General features: G+C 36.3%; 2 protein-coding genes across 13 annotated transcripts in view; one reads left to right on the top strand and one right to left on the bottom strand.

The window, feature by feature from the left end:
- The window catches only part of tweek (transmembrane protein KIAA1109 homolog tweek), a 211,042-nt gene extending 204,557 nt beyond the window's left edge, over positions 1-6,485 (bottom strand). For all 12 annotated transcript variants that reach the window (XM_083121295.1, XM_083121294.1, XM_083121287.1 and 9 more), the window contains exons 1-4: positions 6,227-6,485; positions 5,759-5,902; positions 4,167-4,402; positions 808-954 (exon numbers count right to left, since the gene is read on the bottom strand). In XM_083121295.1, the coding sequence (XP_082977421.1) occupies positions 808-954; positions 4,167-4,402; positions 5,759-5,902; positions 6,227-6,449 (750 nt within the window). In that variant the 5' untranslated portion in view covers positions 6,450-6,485. The remainder of the gene's footprint in view (positions 1-807; positions 955-4,166; positions 4,403-5,758; positions 5,903-6,226) is intronic.
- Positions 6,486-18,325: 11,840 nt separating this feature from the next.
- The window catches only part of Gnptab (N-acetylglucosamine-1-phosphate transferase subunits alpha and beta), an 89,082-nt gene continuing 80,079 nt past the window's right edge, over positions 18,326-27,328 (top strand). The window contains exons 1-2 of the mRNA XM_083121296.1: positions 18,326-18,541; positions 19,869-19,954. Of these exons, the coding sequence (XP_082977422.1) occupies positions 18,404-18,541; positions 19,869-19,954 (224 nt within the window). The 5' untranslated portion in view covers positions 18,326-18,403. The remainder of the gene's footprint in view (positions 18,542-19,868; positions 19,955-27,328) is intronic.

The raw sequence follows: 27,328 nt of genomic DNA on the forward strand, positions 1-27,328 counted from the left end.
CATGTATGCAGCACATAGCTTTTCAAAAATTCATTGATGAACCAGGACAGGGATTATTCCACTACACAGCATAAGAAAAACTCTTAATTAAAACAAAGCATTGCTGAGCACTTGACAAAATAAAAACAACTTCAATGTAAACGTAAGAACTCAATACATTTCTCAGCAGTACGACATTTACCCTTCGTTTTTCACAGACCATTCTTCAAAATTCTACACAATAAAAGATGTCACATTAATTGTAATATAATATACTGACATTTTACTTTCCCGTTTTGTTGTACCTAGTAGAAGAAAGATAAAAGTGACATGAATTAAAAAGTTTGAAAAGGGGAATTAGGTAGAGCAGGAGCTACTGTTCCTCCAAATGCCCTTGAAGCTGAAAAAAGAAAATGGTAATCAGAACATTCATCCCAGAGAAGAATATGAATTGGCACTGACCACAAAAATCTCCACACAGGAATGGACTGTCTAGAATCAGACTTCACCTGTGTCCTTCACACATGAATTCACTTGGGATCTGTCAGCAATATGTTGACATGAAACACAGAAACAATACTAATATCTCAAGACCAACAATTTGCTTATGGTGTAAAGGAATCCTCAGTACAAATAAATATGAAATATAGACAGAAAATAAGTATCAACAAAATGAAACCACAGATGATCGAGCTCGCGGTAGTTTAGTTATTAACTGCAAGTTAGCCTACAATGTATTGTTTTCAGGAGGCAGTACAAGCACGATCGGTTGACACCTTCAGCAGTATACAAATGAAAATTATAAAATTCAACTGCATTTTCAATTACCTTGAAATTGTCTGCCTTGCATTTAACAAAATGCATGAAATGATCCAATCTGGAAGCAGCAGGTTTAGTAGAATAAACAAAATGTGCCTCCTCAACAGTCACAGATAATGTAGTGGGCACCAAACGGTTACCAAACACGATACGACCCTGGAAATAGGATTTGTGTAAATCAAAGAGAATGATGTACAATTTTCATCCTGGTAGGAATATAGGATATTAAGGTACATTTCAAATCAGATCTGATCAAAACATAGGTTTTAAGAGTAAGGTAGATTTGGAACCAAATATTATTAAAATTTAGGCTTTTGTAGTATAAAAAAGAAGTCACTATTAGGTCTGCAAGTACTAATCACTGGACTCCAAAATAGTTCAAATATCTAACAGAATAGAATAACACGTAGAACATAGCTAACACAAAACTTAGCAACAGATCAAACATGTTCCACAACATACGTTGTCTTGACATAACTACTTGAGTCTAAAAGTTGAGAATTTTACTGTGAGGTAGGTACACACAAGGCTTCCTTCGTGGCAAATTTCAGATTTTCTCATGAGAACCCATCTAAAATATTTAACCCTGAAACTGTGAAAAGTCCATGAATGCCTGGCCATATTATTCGAGCATGCTGAAACAAAGGAAGGTCTACATATAAAAAATGTCAAACCTTAGACTAAAGATGTTAATTTTTTTTAAAATATTGCTTATAAACTTAGTTTTTACTGTTACCCAAATTTGCACCTCAAATTTAGAAGTAAAGAAGCAATCTTGAACATAACTAACTCAAACCCCTTCAATATCTACAAAATGAAATTTATTTTAGATCTCCAGCTCTAATAGTTTATAACAGTGCACAGTGGTACACCATTATAATCTGATATATACCATTGACATTGAAATAATTTATTCACTTATTATATAGTGTTCAACAGCAGTGCAACACAAGTTGTTAAATTTTCTTTTGGTAATTTCTTAACAAATTATCATTTTTATGTAAATTGCTGCACTGCCTTAAAGTTTAAAAATGTATAAAAATAAAACATACATTAATTTGTGCTTCCAGTAGCAATATAAAGTGCTTACGATCACAATAAATCACATGTCTGAAAAGAGCATGTTTAGATTTTAATTTAATGATAAATTAATGAAAAGTGCCTTAAATTCTAGGTTAATCCTAATCTTTAATCCTACTCTTAAATTAGGTAATTCCTTGTAGCCATATCTCTATATGGGAAAATCTATTAGGCATGTAAAATAACCTTTTTCCCTCTATAGCTGAAAATATTATAACTAACATTTTAAACATGAAAAATATTTAAAAACCTTTGATATTGTATCAAAGTATATTTATACTGTACAAATAATGTTTTATACAAAAAATTGAAATATAAAGGAATAATCATACTACGTCTACGAAGTGTCAATATCATGTTGCTGCTTCAAATCCGAAATGATGTGTTGGTGAAAAGTGGCATAAAATATGTCGAGTTAAGCACACTCCAATTGGATTTCACATATGTCTATATTTTCGAAGTTAGTAGCCTGTGACAATATGGAATTAATGATAGGTTTGGCAACACTAAAGGAGGTAGTAGGAAGGAAGAAAGTGGGTAAAAATGTGATATTTTGAATAGCTTGAAAAGAATCTTAATTTTGGGTTCAAAGACTAATTATTGAGGAGATCAGTATCAGAAAATGATATACTGACATACAAAAATGAGTGTGGAAAAATTTGGCTATTAGTAAGTCCAAATATTGCTTGTACTTAAATTTATGTGATCAAGTGAATGCTGTGAGAACAAGATGATTTTCTACAGTTGAAAGATATTGCATATACAACAGATAAGTACTTTTCTAATTTTTATGACTAAGAATTGATAATAAGTGGTAACATAAGAATAAAACAATCTCTTTGGACAAAAGTGAGATGATGGATACATAGATATGTTTCCCATGTTTTGAGTAGAAGTGTTTGAATCAGCTGTGAAGGCTCTTAAAGCATTTGGATTCTGCAACAAACAGGCATGGAGTGACTTGTCTATTTAACAGGAGTATCGCATGACATATAAATACAAGGACTTTAATTGAAGCATGTAAATGTTATGTGGTAAGGTTGTTAAAAGCTTTTTTATTGACCAATAATTATTTATAATTGTACATATGAATTTCTTAAAGTTGAATATAAGTGCAATTTATTGAAAGAGTTTATGTTATTTATTGAATGGTTATGTATGGATTTTTGCATGATTCCCTATGAGGGCATAGCGCTCTTACTTGTGCCATTTTGATTTTTAGCAATAATACAAGGCCAATTGTAAAACTGAGGCAAATTGAATGGTATATTAAAAATGGAGTAGTTATAGGTTCTTGCTATATTAAGATTTCCGTAAACAGCTACATGCACATAAAATTCAAACTGCCATGTTGGAAAAATTGCTGACCCAGAAGAACTAAGTGTAGAAAAATGTTCTAAACATTGGTTCTGATATCCTAAAACACGTAGAAACTTATGTGTGAATATTTTCTAAAATGGTAAAGCAGCCACTGTTAGATGATTTGACGTGGAAGGATCACCAATAAATGAATTTACAGTAACATAAGGAAAGAAGGCATAGGGAAAAGCGTGGCTGTTTAAACTTAACTTCAATCAGGAGCTGGGTCATATTGTAATTGGTAACAATGAGTGAAAGAACAATTACACTACCATATAATTATAACTACCATATTTCAAGTCAAAGTTTTGTCAGTGTATACTAAATGCTGCAATTTATATCATTAGTAATTTTGGATTTAATTATAGGGAATAATTCTAGCCACACCAGAACCTTTGTTTTCTTCCCCCAATGTTATCCTTTTAGCATGCATTGCACATATTTTTGGCGTGTAACTGCTGAGTGGCTTTTCACACACAAATACACAACTGTGAAAGTCAAGTAGTGTGTATAATTTATAGATATGTGTCATGTAAATGCTCTTGTAATGCTAGACTCTTGCTGCTAGTTGGGAATTCAGAGGTTAGGTTTCTCCTGATTTGATATCTTTCAACTAAGCAAAGGGCCTTTGTTCCATAAGGGTGGGAGCTGGGCAGCTTGAGAGGAAGGTGAGGGAAGCATGCATTTCTAGAGGGTTAAGTTGTTACCTCCCTCATGGGAGGTGCATGCAGGAAGCGAGCACAGGAAGCGAATTAGCAATAAGTAAATACAGCTCATAGCATGACATAAATAGAAAGGCATTTTCTGTAATACAACAAGAGGTGAGCTGGATTATGGCACTACCAGATCGTAACCAGGAAATCTGTAAATGAAAAATTACACACCATTCAGTCTTAGGAACACACTCTGTGACGATACGCTTAACTTACAGACAAAACATCCACTTTGATGACTGGAATTAAGTCTCGCCAACTCTGGAAGAGGGCAGGAGTCGACTCGCCCGCCTCTTCGTTCTCCCCTTCCCCTCCTCCACCCTCGTCAGGGAATAGCTGATGCTCCAACCCAAACACTTGCTCCAAGTGGCCGTAAACTGAAGACCTGTTGTACACATGGAGTTCAAATCCATTGAGCATAACAGAGAGCCGTGTGTCAGAGTGAGACAGATCTGAAAATAAGTTAAATTTAGGATTCAGAAACATTACATAGGCTTTAAACTTATTTCACAATCTCAGTGGAAATGAGCTCTGGTACTTAAGCAGGGTAACTTCAGAAAAACATAAATCCTCTGAACTATTCACAAAAAGTATGTTTTTCCATTCACAAATTCATATTGCATTCAAAGACAAAATTTGTAATTATTGTTCGGGATGTACTACGATGGTATCCTAACAAGACTACAATAACATGTACCAAACCATCATATTATGTATCAATGAGAGGAAACATGTAAATCTTAAACCAATTATTCACGCAACCTGATTCATTTAGCCAAGTAGCATGTGCCTTTTCTTTTCAATAGTAAGGTAGAGGGGCCAGGTAGCCCTTAAATAGCCCCCCCCCCCCATCTAGTTTGATGCACTTTTTGACTCTTTGCACTCATGTGTCTAATTGGTTACAATGTGCAAACTGAGTTGTCTACTTCATTGATTTGGTGTCATGCAGTGTATTTGGCATGTGCACCGTTTACACTATGTTCTGGAACAGTATACCTTGTGTATGGTCACGTGGTCCTGCTAACCTTTCAAATGAACATTTAAAGCAGGGAGAGGCATTTGCTGAATATTCTGAACTCGATCTGCTTTTCTTGCATACAGCGTCTAATTGGTTTAACACCATTTCCCTTGCACCTTGTACCTGCACTACACCTGGTGTCAAAAGGTGCAGTGAACTTTTCCACGAAAAAAGAAAGGACCTAAAAGGGCAGATAAATAAAAATGAAAACGTCTGGAAGACTACTAAATTTTACCTAAACATTCACTCTTAGAATCCCACTTAAACATGTTTCAGAATATTCATTTCACATGTTAGAAAAAGTAAAGTGCTCCCCTGTGCTTTGCACCATGCCATGAAAGCAAATAAGGGGTATGGAGTTAGGGCTCTACACTATCTTAATCACGGCCGTAAGAGGGGGTGATGTGATCACATGTAAAAGTAATAATGTGAAGGGAAACTGAACAGTAATTTACAGCTGATTGGGGGTGGGATGCAAATGAGTATCAAGGGTGTTGAAGTATATGACTAACAAATAATTATTTTTCTAAGAATTCATAGTGCAACTAATACATAATTATAGTAAAATATAGTAATATATTTCTCCATATAACTATCTACCAAACACCTTCCAAAAAATGAAACAAGAAAGTGGTGAATGCCAATAACCACTTTATTGTGGTAGATTTTTAAGAGAGTTCAAAATATGACACCTTTTCCTGGAATATTTAACATACAATTTAATATCAAACTGAAGTGTATATAAGGAAAGTATTAAGAAACAAAAGAAGAAAAAACTTGTTACACTCACCTTCAGAAACATCTTTTGGCACATACGATCTCCACCAACGAAAAATTACCCATCCATCTTGAACACGAATACTGTAGTCATGAGTAATGTACACGATGTCTCGAAACATTATTTTTCCAGATAGAACACTAAATGTGAAGGACCCTAGAAAAGATTTATAGTAAACTGTAAACTTTGTATGCACAATTTCCAAAACATACATTTTATTTAGGACAACAACAAGATCCTTGTATAAAATACATATAGAACAATGGCTCTAGAAAGTCTAAACTTGATAGCTTGAATTGAAAAGAATAAGTAAGTCAACACCAACAATGATACTTGGGAGTTCAATGACGCTAACTCCTAAGATTTAGACTCAGACTCTACTGGCAATAATCTAACTTCTGCTTTATCCAACTTTAAGTGTCTTTCAGATTCTCCAAAATTTTTGACTTAATAAACTTATAAACTTGTCATGCAACTCACCAACTTTCACATAGCCTTCTTTCACAAATCGATTCAGCACCTTGGTAAGGAAATAGCCAACAACTCGAGAATTGTAATACGTTATGTAAATGACCCAGACAATAGCTGTAACCAGTGAGGTTAGCAACAGAGCAAAATTGCTGTCCCACGTGAAGTCTTCCAGGTTGACATTCTTGCTGTAGTTCCAGTGTTCAGCAACCAACTCACTTCCATGCACAGCCATTGTGTATCAGATGTTAATAAATCCCAATGACCTAAAACCTGGAGGGGGAAAAAATAACAATAAGCAGCAGCTATGTAGGAATATGCAGAATCTATCACATTCGATAAGGATGAAGGATAGTTTCCTCCATGAAGTGGGGAGAGCTAAATAACAAGAGATCTATTCAGTCTGGTAAGAATTTTACATGGGTAACAATACAGGGTGTCTACTATTTTGTGAAAATGAAATTCCCTGACTTTTTCAGACCAAGTCATTAGGGCAATTAATGTACATGAACATGTATGTACAGTAGCAGCGATTAGGGGAGTGTGTGGGGGGATTGTCCCCCTACTTTTTGCTCCACCAGTATGATCTCTTAATGCTATCCCTTATCTACCAAGGAAACATTAACTGTCCTTGCCCCAACCACAAAGTTTTGGCACCCAGTCAAAGGTGATATATGTAAGAAAATCAGAGCACTTAGATGAAAATTCACACTTAGTCACACTCAAGTTTATAACCATAAACTGTAGTATATCAGATTAATCTTTTCACCACAAAGCATACTTTATCCTCTTGTACCTGTATATTTATGGGAATTTACCAATATACTAGCAAGCTTTCATTATCACATTATGTGAAATAATTGATGGCCTCCCTTCACCCCTTATAGCCATCCAATCCACCCATACATTATAAAATATTTGTTTCACCAATTTTTTGGAGTTAATTTATTTCCATAACATTCATCATATTCTTGGATTTCCATTGCTGATTTCTCAAGGATTTTAGCTTTCTTTGTACTCAGTTCTTTCAGTTCTGATATACTTCTTTTCCTCTCTTCTAAATGAGTCGTCTGAGTTTTTGTTGTATCATGCTTCCTTCCACTTTCCATTTACATTCCTTGCTGCATGGATTAAAGATTTCGTTATAGGGACTTTTTCAACCCTCCATAACTTACAATTGCATCATGTATACATGATGTCAAAAGAAAAATAATATGTGTTTATAAACTGAATGTAATTTTGTAAAATAGTTTTCTTCCTTTAAAATAAATGCAAAAGAATACATTACTCTAAAAAACACCCCTACCATATTTTCTTCATTAATGCTTTCATCATATTCTTGGATTTCCTTTGCTGATTTCTCAAGGATTTTAGCTTTCTTTGTACTCAGTTCTTTCAGTTCTGATATACTTCTTTTCCTCTCTTCTAAATGAGTCGTCTGAGTTTTTGTTGTATCATGCTTCCTTCCACTTTCCATTTGCATTCCTTGCTGCATGGATTAAAGATTTCGTTATAGGGACTTTTTCAACCCTCCATAACTTACAATTGCATCATGTATACATCGTTGGACAATAAGTGAGTCCTCATCAAGATTATCCACAAGGCATTGCTTATTTACAGAGAAACTGCGCTCAACAGAAGCATTTCCATGTGAAAGCATTGAAATCTTCAGGACAAACAGTATAAAGGAAATAGGAATTGTAGCTTTCCTGGCGACATGATTCGAACAAGTGTTCTTGTCGGACACACATCCGGGAAGTTAAGCAGCATTCTAGACAGGCATGGGGTGAAGACCATTCACAGGCCGCCACTGAAAACCAAGCCCCTACTCCGTTCAGTCAAAGATGACCTGGAATTCAATATTCCAGGAGTATACTGAACACCCTGCGAGTGTGGAATACCATACATAGGCCAGACGGGATGCACCATTGAGCAGCGGCGGAATGAACATAAACGCAATATCCAATTATTCCAACCTGAAAAGTCAGGACTTGAATCACTGAGGGACATAGAATTTTATTTGCTGACACAAAAATAATATCCAAATATGCCGGTTACTAGGATCGACAGGTAAAGAAAGCCATAGCCATATCATGGGAAAGCACCAATCTCAACAGGGACATGGGACTCCAGCTCAGTCATGCCTGGAACCCAATCCTCTGTAAAAACAAGACACCAGCTAATGAGAACACCAGGATCCAGAGAGAGCCAATAAGAAGGTAGAATCCAAACTCCGCCACATTATAGTCACGTATATTAACCTACATTGGTATCCATTTCTACATCCCCTGAAGATGAGAGCAACGTATGCCCTCAAAACATTGGAAGCCAACTCCAATTTAACCTGGCTGGTAACCCGAGACACTTGTTCGAGTATAAAGGTAGGGGAGACCGGGGTAATTAGAACATGGGGTTATTGGAACATGTTAATGTAGAATAATTTAAAACGAAAAGACTGGTGTAATAACATTTCATACCTATGTACCTACACTAAACCTACATGCAGAAAATTTGTTATTGGAATAACTACACAAAAGTAAGTTTTATTTGACTTTTATTATACACCTGCAAAAAATGATGTGACGCATGTTTGGTGTTTCTCTGCTTCTGCATATACTGGATGTGAATGAAAGAACCCTTGCAAAATTTTCTTCACCCCTATAATAAAACATAAGGGCACACATCTTTTCATGTGAGTTTGGTTGTCTATGGGCATTTTGCCTGGTTTTTATAAGCAAAGTTCTTATTACCCCAAAAATTTCTCCAAAGGGGTTATTAGAACATTGCGTAATTTGCTTGATTTTGCTTGGGGTAATTAGAACAGTCATGGGGTAATAAGAACATCATCTTGAAATACCATGAATATGACAATAAAAATAATACATTGTCATAACAACATTTGAAAATGGTTAGGCTAAGTTCAAAGTTCCACATTTGTGCAATATTTATAATAATTTAGTCATAACAGTTATTTTTGACTGGCAATATGAAAAACAAATATCTTCAATCATATGTGTTCTTTCAGACAAGAAAGATATGATACATTCAAATTTATAATTAAATTTATTGAAATTGTGTACATTTGCATTGGCATCAAGGTTTATATACAAAGGTCAACTCTTTAAAATTGTACAATGTATAATATAATGTCATACTTGGTATTTTGTATCAACATTCAAAAAACGGTAATTGTAATCATTAGATAAGTATATTGTGATATACATAGTAAAATAGAATCAGAGGATGACGATGTAGTCCTATTCAAACTGGAAAAGTACTACGCTGTATATTACGAGCGAAAGTGGTATGTTGGTAGAATTATTAAAATCTCTAATGGCCAGTCTAAAGCAACAATCAAGTTTCTGGAGGAAAAAGAAACTGGCAAGTTCGATTGGCCACGAAGACCTGATGTTGAGGAAATTGATAGGAAGTTTATATTTTACGGACCTTTGGAGTTAAATGGAATCGGTCCATTTACCCTTCCATTGTATGACATCATTAAGAGCAAGTATGAAGCTTTCAAAAAAGAAATCAAACATTCAAATCAGTAGATCTACTGGTGCCAAACTGACAAATGTTAATATGGGTCAAGTGTTCTTTGGTGTAGCTTTTGTCATGTAGCCTATATTTTATGGTTTCATATATAATTGTTTTTTGAGACTGATAAGCTTAATTTCTGTATATATTAGTTTTTCACGACAGTTAAACCTGTTAGTGTAAGTTATCTTAAGTGTTTTTAGAAGTATTAGCACTACTTGTTACAAATTGGAGTAAGTTTTCCTCCAAAAAAGATGCTTTTTTGTACTTTTTCTAATTGATATACTAGATTGTACATGTAACTATTAGAAGTTTTTTCTTTACTACATTGTAGAATGGCCTGTAACCTTTCAAATAAATCATAGAACACTGATTTTCATTCACACATGTTTGCTTCACAGCTGGGAAATTGAACTTTATGAAAAAAGACGTTAACTTGGGATTTTATTTAAACAAGCATTGATAACTCCAGAAGAAGTAGAGCTATTAGTGTTCAAATTTGCAGGATAAATGAGACATTTATATATGATGTTCTTATTACCCCAACAGCAATCTAAAGCTATTCAGTTGAAATTTCTAACTTATGTTCCATTAACCCCAAATGGGGTAATTGGAACAATTTTATGGTGTCATGACAATTTTTTTTTTTGGACGAGTATTTGCAATGCAGGTATGGTCATTATTTTTTTCAAAAATATACAAAAGATGTTCTTTGAAATGGTAGAAATTTTTAAAAAATCCATCAGTAACTTTCTGAGTAATTTACAGTGGAACTTCTACAGGCTGTTTCCTGTTCTAATTACCCCGGTCTCCCCTACTGTTGTTACAGTCTTCAAGAATTGTCATCCACATCTGATCCAGCTGATCAACAGCAGTCAATTTTTTTTCATTCTTGCAATCATGCTGTCATTACTACATAAGTCAGTGTATATACCTGCAGCAGGGCACTTTTCAACTAGGACTTGTAATGTCACATTTACTTGGTCTTCACCTACTTTTCCATCCAATACAGATGCTGGAGAGAGACATGCTGCACCATATGTGAGCTTATATCAATAGTGATCTCATACATATCTTCTTACACAAACATTGTAATATTTTCAGACAATCTTCACGAAAATGTAACACCTGAACATCAGATAGTTGCACAGATCTAAATGCTGCTCAGGTTGCAAATCCAATGTCAACTTCTTTTACAGAACACCCACCAATCTGGATCAGATAGATTTAGATCAAAGATCTTCAGAACTTACAGCTTCAAGCAGAATAGACACCTTTATAAACCTGGACATAAGGGATTTCAGTAGCTTGATCAAATGTTCATAAAGGAAAGGCACCACTGGTGAATCAGACTGAAACGTGACAAGAAAGGGTTCTACAGTAAATCAGTTGCAATAGTCTGAAAGAAAGCTAGCCTGACTGTAACAGAAGATTCCTCACTTGTGACTTAATAGTTTTAAACTTTCACACTTTGGTTGTTCCTTGGTACCAGAAACTCTGTTAGCATAGGTTTTCAGAAATGGTAAAAGGTACTGTGCTTTTTCTACCACACTTCCATTGTCAAACCACCAAATTGGACAAAACTTTTTTGGAAAAACTTTTGATCCTGTAATTCTTGTGAAATCTGCTCTCTCAGCTGGAACATTTTTAAATAAATTGTACACTGCTTTCAAGAATACCACTACGTTCCAAACAGAACTCTGAACAGATGCTTTGAAAGCACCATGAAGAACATGAAGTCTGCAGCTTCCTAATTCCAGCAATGTTGTACCTTCTGGCTCATTAATAGCCATGTTTACCTTGAAAAAAGCGAGAAATTTCCAGTTAACTGCTGGATACTTGCACTATGTTTTTCAAATTGATACTTTTTACACCTTCTTGTAAGGCCAGTAGCGAGTCACTATCTAGCTTTGGTATGGCCCAGAAACAAAAATACAAATTTTTCCAGGAAAATAGTAATTTCCCTGACTTTTCCAGAAAAATAAAATTCCCTGACTTTTCCAGGTTTTCCAGACTGGTAGACACCCTGTAATAGGATGTTTACATTTTGAAAATTGTACGTACGAGCTATTGACTTTGCTGCAGAAACAACAATTTTCATTAGTTTATATAGTTTCCAGATGTATAAGTTTTTCCTAGTTTTATGTCGCTTTTCTGTAACTTTCGCTAACCATAGACAATGAGAATGAATGAATGATTTATTTAGTAATTCTCTTATCTATAGTCGCTTTCTTCCACTTTTGACTAATTTTGAGAATGAGGGGAATGGAGGAGCACGAAGATCCCATCCTCCCAACAATGCTTTTTTCCTACTTTATAAGTCCACTTTATGCACAGATAAGCTAATTGAAATTGTATCCGAACCACTACTGCCTCCGCCAGGTATCGAACCTGGGTCTCTTTGATTACAAGGTAACAAATATTCCACTGTCTTGAGGCAAGCACTCGCAACAGGAAAACTTACGTAAAGCATCATCACTCCACCTATTTCTCATTTATACCAAAGAAGCAACCCCCAAGGTTCGAGCAAACATCCCCCCCCCCCCCCCCCACAAATAACATTTCGTTTAAGGGCTAAGAAGATAAAATTGGTAAATATCAGATTTTTATGTTATCCCCCTTTTGCACAACTCGTTATAGTTAATTTCGATACATATGATAAATTCCAGAAATATTTTTGATATCATTTAATGAGAACACACACGTTTCGTTTCATGAATCTTCCATGTGGGCAGCAGGAATGTTTAATAAGAAAAATTATCATTACAAAGCATAGTTTACCCTCAAACTTTTGCTCCTCCTTCCATTATTTCATTACTTAAACCTGCGCAGATGGTAAAACTGCCCCACACGCTGTCTCTCAGTAGGCATAATAATACTTCATTTGTCTGTCGTAATATTGACTCTCAAAGTGAAGACGAAAAAACAGCCACTGACCAGTGGCATGACAATATGGTTTTGAGTTCCCTGCTGGCCTTGCAATTTTGGATGTCTTGCTTTCTACCTTAAATTGAATGGACAGAAATGTGAGAACGTCATGTGGTCATGATTCTGTTGTGTAGTTTCTAAAATTGTTGTGCATAATGTTTTAGTGGAAATGTCAGTTGCAGAATAATTATTTTATCTTAATGATGGATATCAGTCATAATTATCTACATATTCAGAAAATATGGTTATCCATCATGTTCACGACAATTATCATTCTTGAAAGGGTCAGTTCAAAATGCTGCCTTCATATCAGTCTATTAAAAGTGAAATATTTATTCTCAAGAAAAATATTTTGATATACCTATATAAACATAAATAAAATCCTATCAAATCATTAATTTGGATAACACCCAAATTAAAATACTCAAATGTCAAATTTGAATTGAGATGCCACCTGCATAGGTACATTATTCTCAAAAACTATAATAAAAACAAAGAGTATTCTGTGTCTGTGGTAAAAAAAAAAGTTACTGAAGTAGCAAAGCTATCAAAATTATTGAATGATGGGAATCATGATCAGGGCTCGAAAAATCCCGGTCGCCAGGGCGACTAAAAATTTCAGCCTGGCGACTGCGATCTTATGCTGTAATATGTATGAAATTTTGATGATTCTAAGTTCAAATTGCAGTACAGCGTAATTCAGTAAATTATTTTTTTCTTTTAATCAACGTTGTGAACATTCCAGAGTGTCAGTAATAATTTCTTACTCTTTGACCTCCAACACTTCATTTCCTGTTTTCTCGAATGATGTAGCGATGTTTTGATTACCGTGATGCTCAGCTTCTTATTCAGTGTGTTTCAAAATTGCACAACCCAAACTTTGAAAATGTATGTCATGAAAACCTAAAGAGATATTTACACCGGGTTTTCTGCATTATAAAGCCTCACCCATTGAGATATTTTTCAATGCTTAAAATTATCAGTTTTCTCCATACAGAAAATTTAGATAAATTAATAACTGGCGGAAGGCAGCGTTAAATTTTTTCTATAAATGCACTTTTGAATGAGAAAAATACATAAGAAATTATCGAAGGGTCATAATTAGATGTCTGATGACTGATGCCATGTCAATCTGTCATTTGCGACCAATATTGGTCATGTGCAACATTTGATGGATTTTTATTGGCAATTTTATGGGTTGAATGAAAAAGTACCATTTTTGGGACATATATGGCAATGTTAGCAGGTCGAACTATTGTCAACAGACGCATGCCACATGTGCCTACGTATTGGCTATACATTTACGTGAAAAATCATAAACCAAGATTTTGTGCCGAAATTGGACTCTGAGAGAATCCTAGTCTGCCTCTGGTTACACTGAATTTTCTTCGCTCACTTTCGACGCTACTATGCCTGTTCTTTTAATTGATTCAGCATGGTGTATTCTTTGGAGCAGCGCGTGTGCATTGCTGAAGATTATTTTACTACTCATTCTTACACTCATGTGAAAGAGGTTTTCCAAAAAAAAAATCCCCTGCTTTTGCTGTACCTCACAAAGCAACTGTTTTACGACTAGTCAAACACCAACAAATGATCTAACAAATTGTTAAGAGTTGGTATTATTATTGAAGATTAGACACACACAGGAGATGTACTACGTAGAAATTTTCAGCAAAAAATGCAGGCTCGACCAGGACTCGAACATGGGTCTCTGGCATAAAGTACGATTTCTCTAACCACTGAGCTACTGAGCCGGCCTGGCCTCGACTGATTTCTCGCTGTCGCTGTTTTACCTGTGTGGAATCGTCTCTGCCAGTGCTACCTCAACGGGATCTGTTGCCTTTGAAACAGAGTAGACTTCGACGTTGCCTGGTTCCTCCCAGCGTAGAGATGTTAATGCATTTTTCACTGAAAATTTCTACGTAGTACATTTCCTGTGTGTGATTGATCTTCAATAATTAACATCTCTATGCTGGGAGGAACCAGGCAACGTCGAAGTCTACAGTATTTCAAAGGCAACAGATCCCGTTGTGGTAGCACTGGCAGAGAAGATTCCACGCAGGTAAAACAGCGACAGCGAAAAAACAGGCGAGGCCAGGCCGGCTCAGTAGCTCAGTGGTTAGAGCAATGGCACGGTATATCAGAGACCCGTGTTCGAGTCCTGGTCGAACCTGCATTTTTCTGAAAATTTCTACGTGGTATATATTGTTGAAAATCAATTCTCAGAAGTTTTCAGCAAATTAACAATATTTTTTAAAAATAATGTAATTGCTTTTATTTGGATACATGCTAACATCAATATATTAACCCAGTGATAGTGTACAGCCGGCAGCCGACGAGAAGATCGCTGAATGAAGGGCGACGAGGCACAGAGGGAAAGGGAGGGTCAGGTTCATTTGCAGAATTTGGGGGTGGTCGGGGAGAAGGAAGTCTTGTTTTCTTCTTGGCGGGTCATTGTCAAGCTGACGAGAAGAGTTCTGGCGGAAGAGCACCTCCTCCACGCGAAAGAGTGGAGTCGCCTGGCAGTACGTCACACCTCTTCTGCCAGCACTCTTCTCGTCGGCTGCCAGCTGTACATGATTAGTTTAGTGCAGAAAACCTGGTGTAAATACCTCTTACGGTTTTCATGATATACATTTTCAAAGTTTGGGTTGTGCGACTTTTGAAACACACTGTAGTATGCACAATTGCTAGTAGGTGGTTTCCTGGCGATTGATTTCCAGAGCTGGAACCTAGCTTTGAATATTTATTTTTGAGCACTGATCATGATAATAAGGGCATCAAGTCATTAATTGTATTAATATTCTTCAAAATGAAATGTTGTATGGCTTAATTGTAACCCTATTGAGATAATAAATAATAATAATAACAACAGAATCTATTTTCCAGAAAGTCCAACTATCATACTAGGGGCTTCTTTTAAATGTCCATATGGTTGTTTTAATTTTCTTTTATGCAGAAGTAGCAAACAAGAATAGCGTAGCGAGCCACTTTTTGGGAAACGTATCTGTAGCGAAGCTACATTTTTGAAAGAGTAGATGTAGCTGCAGTGAAGGTACTTTCAAAATGTAGCGTTCTGATCACTGACCATTATATATCAGTTGCTGGCTACTGGATTAAAACAAATTTTCGAGGAGTATACTCCGTCACAGGTCCTTAGCAAACCCCAGAGCAAAAACCTATGCTACTGGCCTCTGTGCAGAGTGGTCAGAGTATGAGGCCAGAGGTTCCAGGTTTTAACCTTAGTCAGGCAGGGGCATATCACTTTATTTAGCTAATCATGAATTTCATTAGTCATTCTCACAATCTTGATTAATACATGACAGCAGTAGCAGCTTCTGCCTATTCGCACGTGCACACCCAAAGAAATCTGTAATGCAAATCATTATTATTATACTTATTTATTGAACTCTATCTCCTTCGAAACATCAAGTGTTTCCACGCCACTCCACCAAGAGAGATGGTGGATAAGCCTGCGATCTGCGATATCAACCCACGTAGACCAGGTCGCGATCGATCGGGGCAGGAACACAATGGTAGTTTCCGTCGTTATGATGCTGTTGCAGCAGTCACGTAGAGCACGCTGATTGGGTGTTTTGGTTTGAGCGACGCGTGAGGGGAAGTTGCATCATTTAGGAAGGTTGGGAACACAGCGATCAGTGTGTTAGCAAATGTAGTGATGCAAACTCATTTCGTTGGGGATTGTGTGACGGTAGTCGATGCAACCCATACATCATCGGTAAAAATTTACTATCCTTTGGACACCTCTAATTTTTTCGTTTCGTCAATTTTTGACATTCGTACTTACGTATCTGCTTCGCGGAACATTCCTGAAGGTGTATCAACATTGTTTTGATGAAATTAATTGCAATTTTTCACATTACCAGTACGTCTTTCTGATAGGCCTTTTCGCTTGCCTGAGACAAACTAACCTAACCACGCGCCAATGGTTTGTGGGGCTAGCGCCAATGGCTCGCAATTATTTCCAATTTCTAGATCCTGATACTAACACGACACCAAATTTTAACTATGTTTCCTAACCTAACAGAACTAACCTATCCACGCGCCAATGGTTCGTGGGGCTAGCTATTCTCCGTCGGAGAATTAATTTTCAACGAACAACATGAATTTCAGCTATGAAACATTCCCACATCACACAAAACACCTTCCCGATGTTCGACAATGCTACAGGAACTTATTACGGTAAGTAATTTTTTTCTGTAAAAATAAATAAATGTGTCCGAAGGATAGTAAACAAGTACCGGTGTATGATCACTGGAGCTGCAGCGGTCCAGTCGCTAAGGGGTCTGATAGCCAGCAAGAGACCCGGTTTCGATTGCTGAGGTGGGTCTTTTAAGTGACAATATTTTCCAGTAGAGAAAGGTATACAAAAACTAGTGTAATAAAAGATTCTCCATAAAATATTTATGCCCTCCCCCAGTTTTGGCAATGTCACTGTTGTTATGCACATTAACATTGTGCCTTACATTATGCAGACTACAATTCGATTCTACTTAACTGGGGTTTGCAATTATTCACTGCGAAAAAACAATTCCATGGTATCTGAAAAATTGACAGCTTCAGCCTCTATGCACTAATTTAGATATTCATCTAACTGATGATGATATACTTCGTAAAGATGGGCGAAAAATATTCACAAACATTACATTATTTTACACTACACTATCATGGAATGAAAACTTCTGCACTTTTATCGCAACTACCATATCATAGTTTGTGTTAAATATTGTTTCAAAAGCGTCATTTAAAGCTGTTTAGTTTCATCAGCTGGAAGAAGGAGAACAACAATATACGCTATTTTCCTGAATAATTACGTTTGAAACACGACATCAAAGTGCTAACATTTATTGTTAACAACCAAAAAAATACGTTTCTTTTTATGTTGAAGTTAATGAGTGAAGTTGGTTAAGTTACAAAGAATAAATGAAATCAGAGGCATCTGCTACATCGACAAACAGGTCTTACTTATCGCACAGTTCTCAACCAACTTCCCGTTTTTCGCTTTCTTTGCAGTTTTTTAGGGGCTTGACGAACAATGCATTATTTATGCCAAGAGAACAAAATCTAACAAGCCTAACCTAATAACGAAGGCATTTCGGCAGACGTCAGAAGGTGAAGACGGAGAGGTTAATTGAGACTTGTGCTATGAGTGAACCCTCCGCGAAGCAATCACTGATTAGCCAGATCTACACCACTTAACAGTTGGTTTATCTCAAACGGTTTGATTGATTGATATCATGAAACGTGATCAAAGCGAAGCGAAGGGAAATAAGTGATTATTTTTTCTGCACAGACTAGAAATGGTACGGTGTGTGTGGGATCCCGAACAGTCTTACCGGGATCGGCGAAAGAATCCCTTTCCTCCGGTTCCGAATCCAGGCCTGCTAGCGGTGAGCACGAGGGATTGCTGTGTGTGATCCTCCTAGTAGTTTGTCTATGGTGTGATCATAGAATATGGTGTGATTATGGAGGCGCGCACTGATAAAGGAAGGAAAACGCCGTGAAGGAAACCAAAACTTCCCAAAACCGTACTTTGACAATTTTGTGTTTATGTATTCTCATCTTAAACTGGAACAGAATCATGAATGAGAAATTCATTCGTGTTTCCCTCCTCTTTGTTTGTGTTTGAAGCGTGATGTGATATATTTGTGGGAAATGAAGAGACTTCGATTTTTCTTGTTATTTTTTTAAAGAAATTTTGACATGGTATTTTCCTCTAAGAAACCTGCATGGAAACTAATCCAGAAGCAAATATATGATATACTATCACATAAATATTCACTTTTAATTTTTTGTTTGGCATGTATTACTCTAGCAGTATCTGCTTTTCATTTTGGAGAGGCAAGTAGGTTTACAGTAAGAAACTATTTGCTAATTTGTAAGAATAAATTTATCCTATACACAAACTCTTTCTCAGTCATGAATTCTCTGGACAGTCGGTCAGAAATGAGAAACCTAGTGACCATCGATTATGGCTGCTCTATCATATGTTATACGATAATGTAAAAGAGTTTGTTCAGAATAATGGGTACGTCAGCACTACAGGGTTACAACAGAGGTGCTGATGTAGACAACTGTTGATAGGTCTAATATTTTCTTCATTAAATCAGGCCTTGCTTCCGTATCCAAGATGTGGAAGACATTTTTAAATTAATGGCTTGAGAATGTAAATCTGGTATTTGCAAGTCATGGAAAATATTTAAATCGAAGATATACTCCTGAAGAAGTAGGTTGTACAAGTTATTTTGCACATAAATAACAGCTGTTTAAAGTCTGTTTAAGTTTTAAAAAATCATCCACAAACATGTAGGAAAGAAGGACAACAAAAATTCCGAATGACAATAAGTACATCTGCCCAAGTTCTTCTTTGTATGAAAATGATATAACAAACATATTAAAGATTGCAAAATATATGTGATGATAAGCCCAATAGAGTCGGGTGGGTACTACTTTACTATAGGGGTGACACCTATAGATAATTTATTTCACACTTTTTTTACATTGCTAACGTACTAATCTGCATTGCGGAACATTTCTTTAAGTGAAATAATGAATTTCTAAAGAAAATAATGTCTATTTCTTACATTTACGAGTACTTAATATTACTCTTTATTTCGATTCTGTAACACACAGTATGGTGATAGTGTACTGGTTCATCATGCGATGTGAGAGTGTTTTGCCGATTTATGCAGTGTTGCAACCTTGTTCACCAGAAAATACCTACTTTCGTACCTGGATTTGAAATTATGCTAATACCTCGCAAACCATTGACGTTAGCCCCACAAACCATTATCCATAAGGTTAAGTTAGGCAAGCATAGTTAAAAAAAAAAAAAATACTCAACACGTCATGTTATAGTAAAAACATGCCGAGTTTGAAACACTGGCTACGGTCATCTAACACACAGAACATTGTGCTCTCATGCAGAAAGCAAATGGCGGAAGCAGAAACAGCATGCATTCGTGTTAAAATGGATCAAAACTACATTCACGAACTTCCACAACGCTACAGAAAATGATTTGTGTATGTACTTTCTCCTGTAAAAAGTAAGAAATCCATCACCCCTATAGCAAAGTGTTACCGTCGGGTGTATCAGAAAATAAGTTAAAATTATGTGAATATACTATATTGGGTTAGATTCCTGCACTAAGTTAGTCTTGTATTTCAGAGTTGGTTAAATTGGAGCAAGGAGAAATATGAAGCAGTCTTCAATTCTTTTAGTGACAATATTGCAGAGAGATCCCTCCAGGGCAAGTAAGTATTGATGTGCATTTTTGACCTTTCTCAATTTTGTATTTTAATATGATTGTAAATGTAATATGAACAATCTCTGGTAACAATGTAATAGGGCACAAAATCGAATATTTTGTGTTTCGCATGGTTCGTACTTACTAATTGTGTATTGCGGAACATAGTTCAAGGTGCCACTATGCTTTTTACACGAAAAGAAACACAATTTTTCACATACATAGTGATTTTTTTATTCATTTCTTCGCTTCCGTAACACACAATATGTCGAGCACATCTTGACTCACTTTGTGGGTATGCAGTGTTTCCAACCTTGTTCACCGAAAAATACCTACTATTGTATTTGTCACGTGTGCACGGGTTCCGATAAGGTTAGGTTAGGCAAGCATAATTAAAAAAATAACAGGTTGGAAACACTGACAGGGGCTTACGTCATCAAACGTACAGAACATTTGGTTCACTTAGTTGAAGGTAATGGAACCAAGAGCTTTTATGCATCGGAGAGATATTTTTCTTGAAAAATACATGATTTCCCGGTCAAATATATTCCACGATGAAAGAAAATACCTCGACGAACGTTGGAAACCTTGGAGAAACTCATTTCCGTAAGTAGTTTCTTCTGTAAAAATGTCTCTCTGATATACTAAACTGTTACTGGGCACAACACTTCTCACTCGTTTATTTCATCATTTTTCACATTTGTACTTACCTATTCTGCATTGCAAAAGATTCTTCAAGGTTGCATTTTGCTTTTTTCACGAAAATAATTTCAATTTTTCACATTAACAGTAATTATTGTTCTTCCTTTTTTCGCTTGCGTAACATGCAATATGGTGGGGTCAGCTTGAGTCGCGTTGTGCATCATCAGTGGGTATGCAGTGTTTCGAATCTTCTTCACCGAAAAATACCTACTTTCATGTTCGTCACGTGTGCAAATTGTACATTATGCACAGATTTTTTTATTTTAACTATGCTTGCCTAACCAAACCTAACCTTACCAGAAATGGTTCGTGGGGCTATCCGTGAATGGTTTTTGAGGCTACCCAACAAACCATTGACAGATAGCCCCAAAAACCATTCACGGATAGCCCCACAAACCATTTCTGGTATGGTTAGGTTGGGTTAGGTTAGGCAAGCATAGTTAAATGCACCAAAACAACGAAAAGAAAAGCGTGGCTGGAAACACTGACAGGGAGTTACGTCATGAAACGTATGCTACATCCGGTACTCGTAGAGGAAGCACGAACGGCGTCTAGTGTGCGTCGGAGAGATATTTTCCTTGAAAAACGCATGAATTCCCAGTCAAATAGATTCCACGATGAAACAAAACAGCTCCACGAACTTTCAAAATGCTACCGAAACTCATTTTACGTAAGTAGTTTCTTTTGTAAAAATGAAGTAATATGTTGTGTCCATACTACATTGTTACCCGATCTCTTTCATTCTACTTTTAAGTAATATTGTTTCATCTTTTCTGCGTAAGGAGAAGTGCAAAAATCCTAACTATCAGTATTGGAATCAGGAAGAAGAAAAGGAAAACAGATAATCTCTTTGGGACACTTCCTGATTTTGGATTCCAAATGGTCAAGACATTTTGCATGGCAGAACATGAAGTGTTCTGTACTACAACTGTGTAAGGTATTTGAGATACATGATATTTCTGCCATAAATGCAGATACACATGCATCAAGGAGTAATCATCGATAACCTTGACTCTCTGTACCCCTAGAGAAAGTGAAATATTTTGCATGGTATATGAAGATTTTGTTATTTATAAACGTTTTGAGTTGATTATAGCTTGCGGAAGTGTGAAGTAAAGTACGTTTGTTACATTGGCATGTTACTTTACCATGAAGAAGAACCGGCCAAAAGCTTCGCACAAGTGAAGCTAGCACCCAAAATGACATTCCACAATAGCAACTATGATTTTACGTAGTTATGATTGCTACGTTTAGTACCAATAGTTATTATTGACATGTTCTTCTGCTATTTGAGTGTGCATACAAAGGGTTTCGGGTTTCCCCGATGGCGCAGTGGTTGCATCGTCGACTTGTAATCAAGGGGTCCCAGGTTCGATACCCGGTGGAGGCACATAGTGGTTTGGATTCCACTTTAAACTGTAGGTCCAGTCCCGATTAGCCTTACTGTGCATAAAGTGGACTTAAACTACTAAATCAACCAACCATACAAAGGGAGTTAATAATGAAAAGCTGTGAAAGCACTCTGAAATGACAGGTTTTTGCTTACACAGGTCATTGATCGAATATCTTCGTTATTTGTGTTTTCCGCATGCTGGAACTAATTTTATATTACGTAAAACATCAAAATCTTTCGATTAATACAAATTTCAATGTAATTCGGGGGGGGGGGGTGTTTACAGTGGGTAAACAGCCCCTAGTCACTTGTAGAACTCAAGATACAGTAGTGTTGGAAATTCTTGAACATATTCCTATCTCCTTGAAATTCCCTGAATCATTGGGAAATTCTGAACATTCCTCATTTCTGGTGTTTTGTATTTATTTTTTGTTCTGACGAAATATTTATCTTGTCCACAGCTGCACAAACAAACTGCTCACATGATCACAGACATTGAAGAATAAAAGCAACAACTGTTATAATATCTGTTGTTACTAGATGTGTGGACTAATTTCTAAATTATACTATGTCCTTGTGCAAATTATGGTTTTTGTTATAGCTTTGCAGGCAATTGAGAGGAAGTTTTACTAGATATCAGATATGGAATTTCAAAAACAAATTGATATAAACTTTGCTGTTATATAGATCTAAATGGTAATTTTTCATTGAGAACATGAAATATTCATGTTGTATGACTGATAGTTTCTGTCTTAGAAAAGGAAGCTGCATATTTGAAATGTATTTTTACAAAATCAGAAAAACATAACAAAAATTACAGATTTTGTGTGGAACTACTAGTTGTTTGTTGAAAATTGCTTGTAACTTATAAATTGATGTCTTTGTTGCTATACTCTTAAAAGAAACAACCAAAAAAAGGTAAAAAGGTAAAGTGCTCCCCTGTGCTTAGCACCACGCCATGAAGGCGTATAGGGGGTGTGGGGGTAACGCCCCACACTTTCTTGATCCGGTCGTGAGGGGGGGTGATGTGATCAGCATCACGCCCCTGACTGCCTTTACCCCCCAGGGTTTCCTCCAGGTACCCATGTTATTCGACGCTGGGTGGGCGCCGGGGCCGCTTCCATCGTTAGGAAAGTTCCCGGATTTGAACCGGCCGGGGATCGAACCCGGGACCTTGAGCATGGTAGTCAGACGCGTTACCGACTGAGCCACCGCAGCCAACCTAAAAGAAACAACCAAAAAAAAGTAAATGGTGGGTCATTCCATGTCTGTTCAATCAGACCATTGTACCCATGCTCTCAGATTTTGATGAAACTTGGCACATTTAATCCTTCCATGATGGTGAGAAACCACATACATTTTTTTGTCTCTAACTTGTCTGCTTTGATTTTTATAACCCTTCAAACTTTCAGTGATTCATCCTTTCTTCCATTCCCAGAGCCTCCAATTGAGAGCTGCACAGTCTTAGAAAAATAATTCTATCTCCCTTATAAATTATTCATTTTTTTTGAAACTTCACAACAATGTTAACCAAACAACAAGGGATCCAGAAAAAAATGCCAACATATCATATTTATATTTTAGTAGACTAATAAATTAATAAAATTTTAATATGCAATTAGTTTGGACCGAAAACATGGATTACTAAAATTTGAATTATCATTGAAAGGGAAAGGTGTAACGGCAACACAAATGTTTTTAAAATGAACTTAGATATATGATTTAACTTACCCAGAAATAAAATTAATGGCTTTTTCATTTTTTCTGAAAATATGACAACTTATTTCTGAATTTCTTTCAAAATGTCTACCGGATTTTATACTTTTCAAATTAACTCAAAATCTAGCTTCAAGATATCATTGGTCAAATTTTAGAGCATAAAATTTTAAATAATATTTGCATAGATGCTTGAACAGTGGGGCAAGGGGTGGCCATGTCCCCTTCCATGGAAAATGATTTGATTTGCTTTATTTTACTTCGCCTTTGTGCCACTTTTGGCTAATTTTCGAAGATGCAGATGAGTGATGATATGATAAAATTGATGAATGGACACTCCCAAACATCCATTCCCAGACCAGGATTCGAACCCGGGACCCTTGGTGTCGTAGCATGATGTGCTAACCACTCTGCCATGGGGGCCAGCCCATGGAAAATGAATGTCGACCTAAAATTATATATCTCACACACATAATTTTGATTCAGTCACAGTTGTTTGTGTTTATTATTAAAATAAAATTGCAGGAACATAATAAAGTCATATCGATGGACTGTTTCTTTAAGGGGAAGACACTATTATGGGAGAATAGGCCTCATTTACCCCTATTCAAAAAAAAAAAAAAGAAAAAAAAATCCTCTGGATGCCCATTAGTGTTAGTGATTATTTGATTGAAAGCATACCCTTATATTACTATGTGAGTGGGTGGTTTAGGAGTGGTATGTCCAGGGCCATTGTCCAACATTACCCCTCGAGAATTATGTATTATTTCTTTAATAACTAAAAAATAATTTTTATTGATACATTTAGACTTGGATGTAATGTAAAATGTGTTTCCAAGTGCGGAAATCATAAATAACAGAGATATTTGCTCCCAGAGTATGGCCCATGAAAGTTAAAATAAAATAACCTCATAGTACTTTCAATTTACAGGACAAGAATTTCATCTGCAAGGGGTTTCAATTGAGGAAAAATTGGGTTGAAAATGGACACAAAACGAAAAAAAAATAAAATTCAAATGTTCTCAAAACATAATTATTATCTGGAACAAGTTAGTTAAAAAGTTATAACTGAAATTGTATATAAGGGGGCCCTCCCAATGTTGTTAACCAGCCCATCCCCTCTCTTTATATCTGTATGTGGGGGAGGGGAGTTAGATCTTCCCCTCAGCTATCAACTAGCATGGGTTAAAAATCAGTGCAATTGAACAAATTATATTAACAATATGCATAATTCATATAATAAGCAACATTAAAATATGCTGCAACGTAACAAAATATATGACTAAAGAAACAGGAGAATAAAAAGCATTACACAAGCCTCGCCCATGGCGTAGTACTGAAGTTTCCCATTATCCCATCTGAGTATAGAGCAACTAACAATATTCATCCAATAATATTCACAAAACTGTCACGTGATAGATTTTTGGAATATTCATATGCAAAGAAATGAATGTGGATGCCAAAAGGAAGTATTAAAAATCATAGATACTAGAGTTTGGACTCCAATTAAAAATTAACCAGTAGACCTACATAAAAATGATTTACATAAAAATTTAGCTTATTCAATTCTGCATTCATCCATGTTAACGATTTGTTTCTCCAGTATGCCTGCTATCTTTTTATCGGTATGAGAAAAAGAAGTGCTTTTCTTTTGAGTTTTGCAAATTATCTCTCTCTTGGAAATTCTATAAATAGAAAAAAAACTGGTGGTCCAATCGTGATGAAATTTTAATACGGTGCAGGGAGAATGGTTTTAAACACAATTCTTAATTTTCAGAATTCAAAAATTGGTCAAAAAACTGTTATTCTTGATTTGTGAAACTTTTTAAAATGTGCCTTTTTCCTAATAAATGTAAATAAACTAATATAATTAATTATAAGAATATTCTTTCAGGTCAAATAATCATTAAGAACAAAACAGTCATACAGGATTTTCTTTGGGAGGAGGGCAGCATGGGTTCCCAAACCCCCTTTTTTTGGTTGAATTGTCATGAATTGAAATACCATGTGAGCTCCAGGACCTGGCAAGCGTTGATGTCTCCCCTGAAAATTGGATGTCAACATAAAATTATATATTTCATGCATATTATTTAATTTCTTTCACAGTAATTTATGTTTATTGTAAAGGCATTGCAGGAACATGATAACCTCAAATCAAGGAGTGTTTTTAGAGGGGAGGGAGAACATTATTATGGGAGGAAAATACTGCTCATTTGTCTCCTTTCACTTGGAAAACATCCTGCAGGCATCCATGCTGCCAAGTGACTTTTTGATACATTCTTGACACCAGGAGTCCCATCACCACTGTTATCTGACCCTCTGCTACTTCTTCTTTTCAAATAGCTCCATGATTGAAAAGCTTATTTCCAAAGTGACATAACAACATCAAATACAAAACTTATGAAATCAAATTTTGAAAATGACCAGCCCAGGAAAAACAAGGTTTCATACAAAATTTCTATCTGTAATTGTAAATAAATTGGTAGTAAGAACAGGCTGGCAACAGACCTGGAAAACCGGGAAAAGTCAAGGAATTTGAGGTGTCAAATAAAGTCAGGGAAATGTCAGGCAATTTTGTTTTCATTGACTTTTTTTTAAAGATATTATTATGGAACTCTGCACGGGAACAGGAAATCTTGTTGCTAAGTTTCGGCCTCAACTTTTAGGCCCCTTTTATGCACAACACAACCACGGCAGCAGAAGGAGAGATAGAGAGAAAAATTTCCGGAGGGGCAGAAAAATGTGTTAAGCCTCTATTACGTGGAAAATACATTGAATTATCATTTTTTCTTGTCCGTATGGGAGTAGTAAGGGGACAAAACTGTCAACAGATGGAGGGGATGGGAGCAGATGGCGCCGTCCGATAGTTGTCAGACATCGTAGTAAGGCATAGAAACAAAGATACATACGAATTTTGTCGAATATTGCCACCCGACAAAGTATCTCACTACAACATGCGACAGAAATTGCATGCATGGCACTCGTCTGGAATTGATTTTTGTTGGATGTCTTCGGACAACAACATCCAACAAAAATCGTGTGCATAAACAAGAAGAGCTTTAGACTGCAAATATGCTGCTGGAATTTTATTATTCTTCTGGTTCACTCCATCTTATTTAATGTAGCTGTGCTTACGAAGGTTTTCTTTATCATCCTGATGTATTACTGGTTTTGCACAAGTTAACATACGTTTACAATAACATTGCACTATTCTTAGATATCAAGAAGAATTCAACAAAACGGGATATATATTGAATACTATCACGAAAAAGTGAAACATAAATCTGCATTGGTGAACGTTATAGTGGCCGCGGTGGCTCAGTCGGTAACGCGTCTGACTACCATGCTAAAGGTCCCGGGTTTGATCCCCGGCCGGTTCAAATCCGGGAACTTTTCTAACGATGGGAGCGGCCCCGCCAGTGTCGAATGACATGAGTACCTGGGGGGTAAAGGCGGTCAGGGGTATGATGCTGATCACATCACCCCCACTCACGACCGGATCAAGAAAGTGTAGGGCGTTACCCCCACACCCCCTATACGCCTTCATGGCGTGGTGCTATGCACAGGGGA

The sequence above is a fragment of the Lepisma saccharinum genome, chromosome 4 (assembly GCF_977018435.1).
Source record: "Lepisma saccharinum chromosome 4, izLepSacc3.1, whole genome shotgun sequence".
NCBI classification, from domain to species: Eukaryota; Metazoa; Arthropoda; class Insecta; order Zygentoma; family Lepismatidae; genus Lepisma; species Lepisma saccharinum.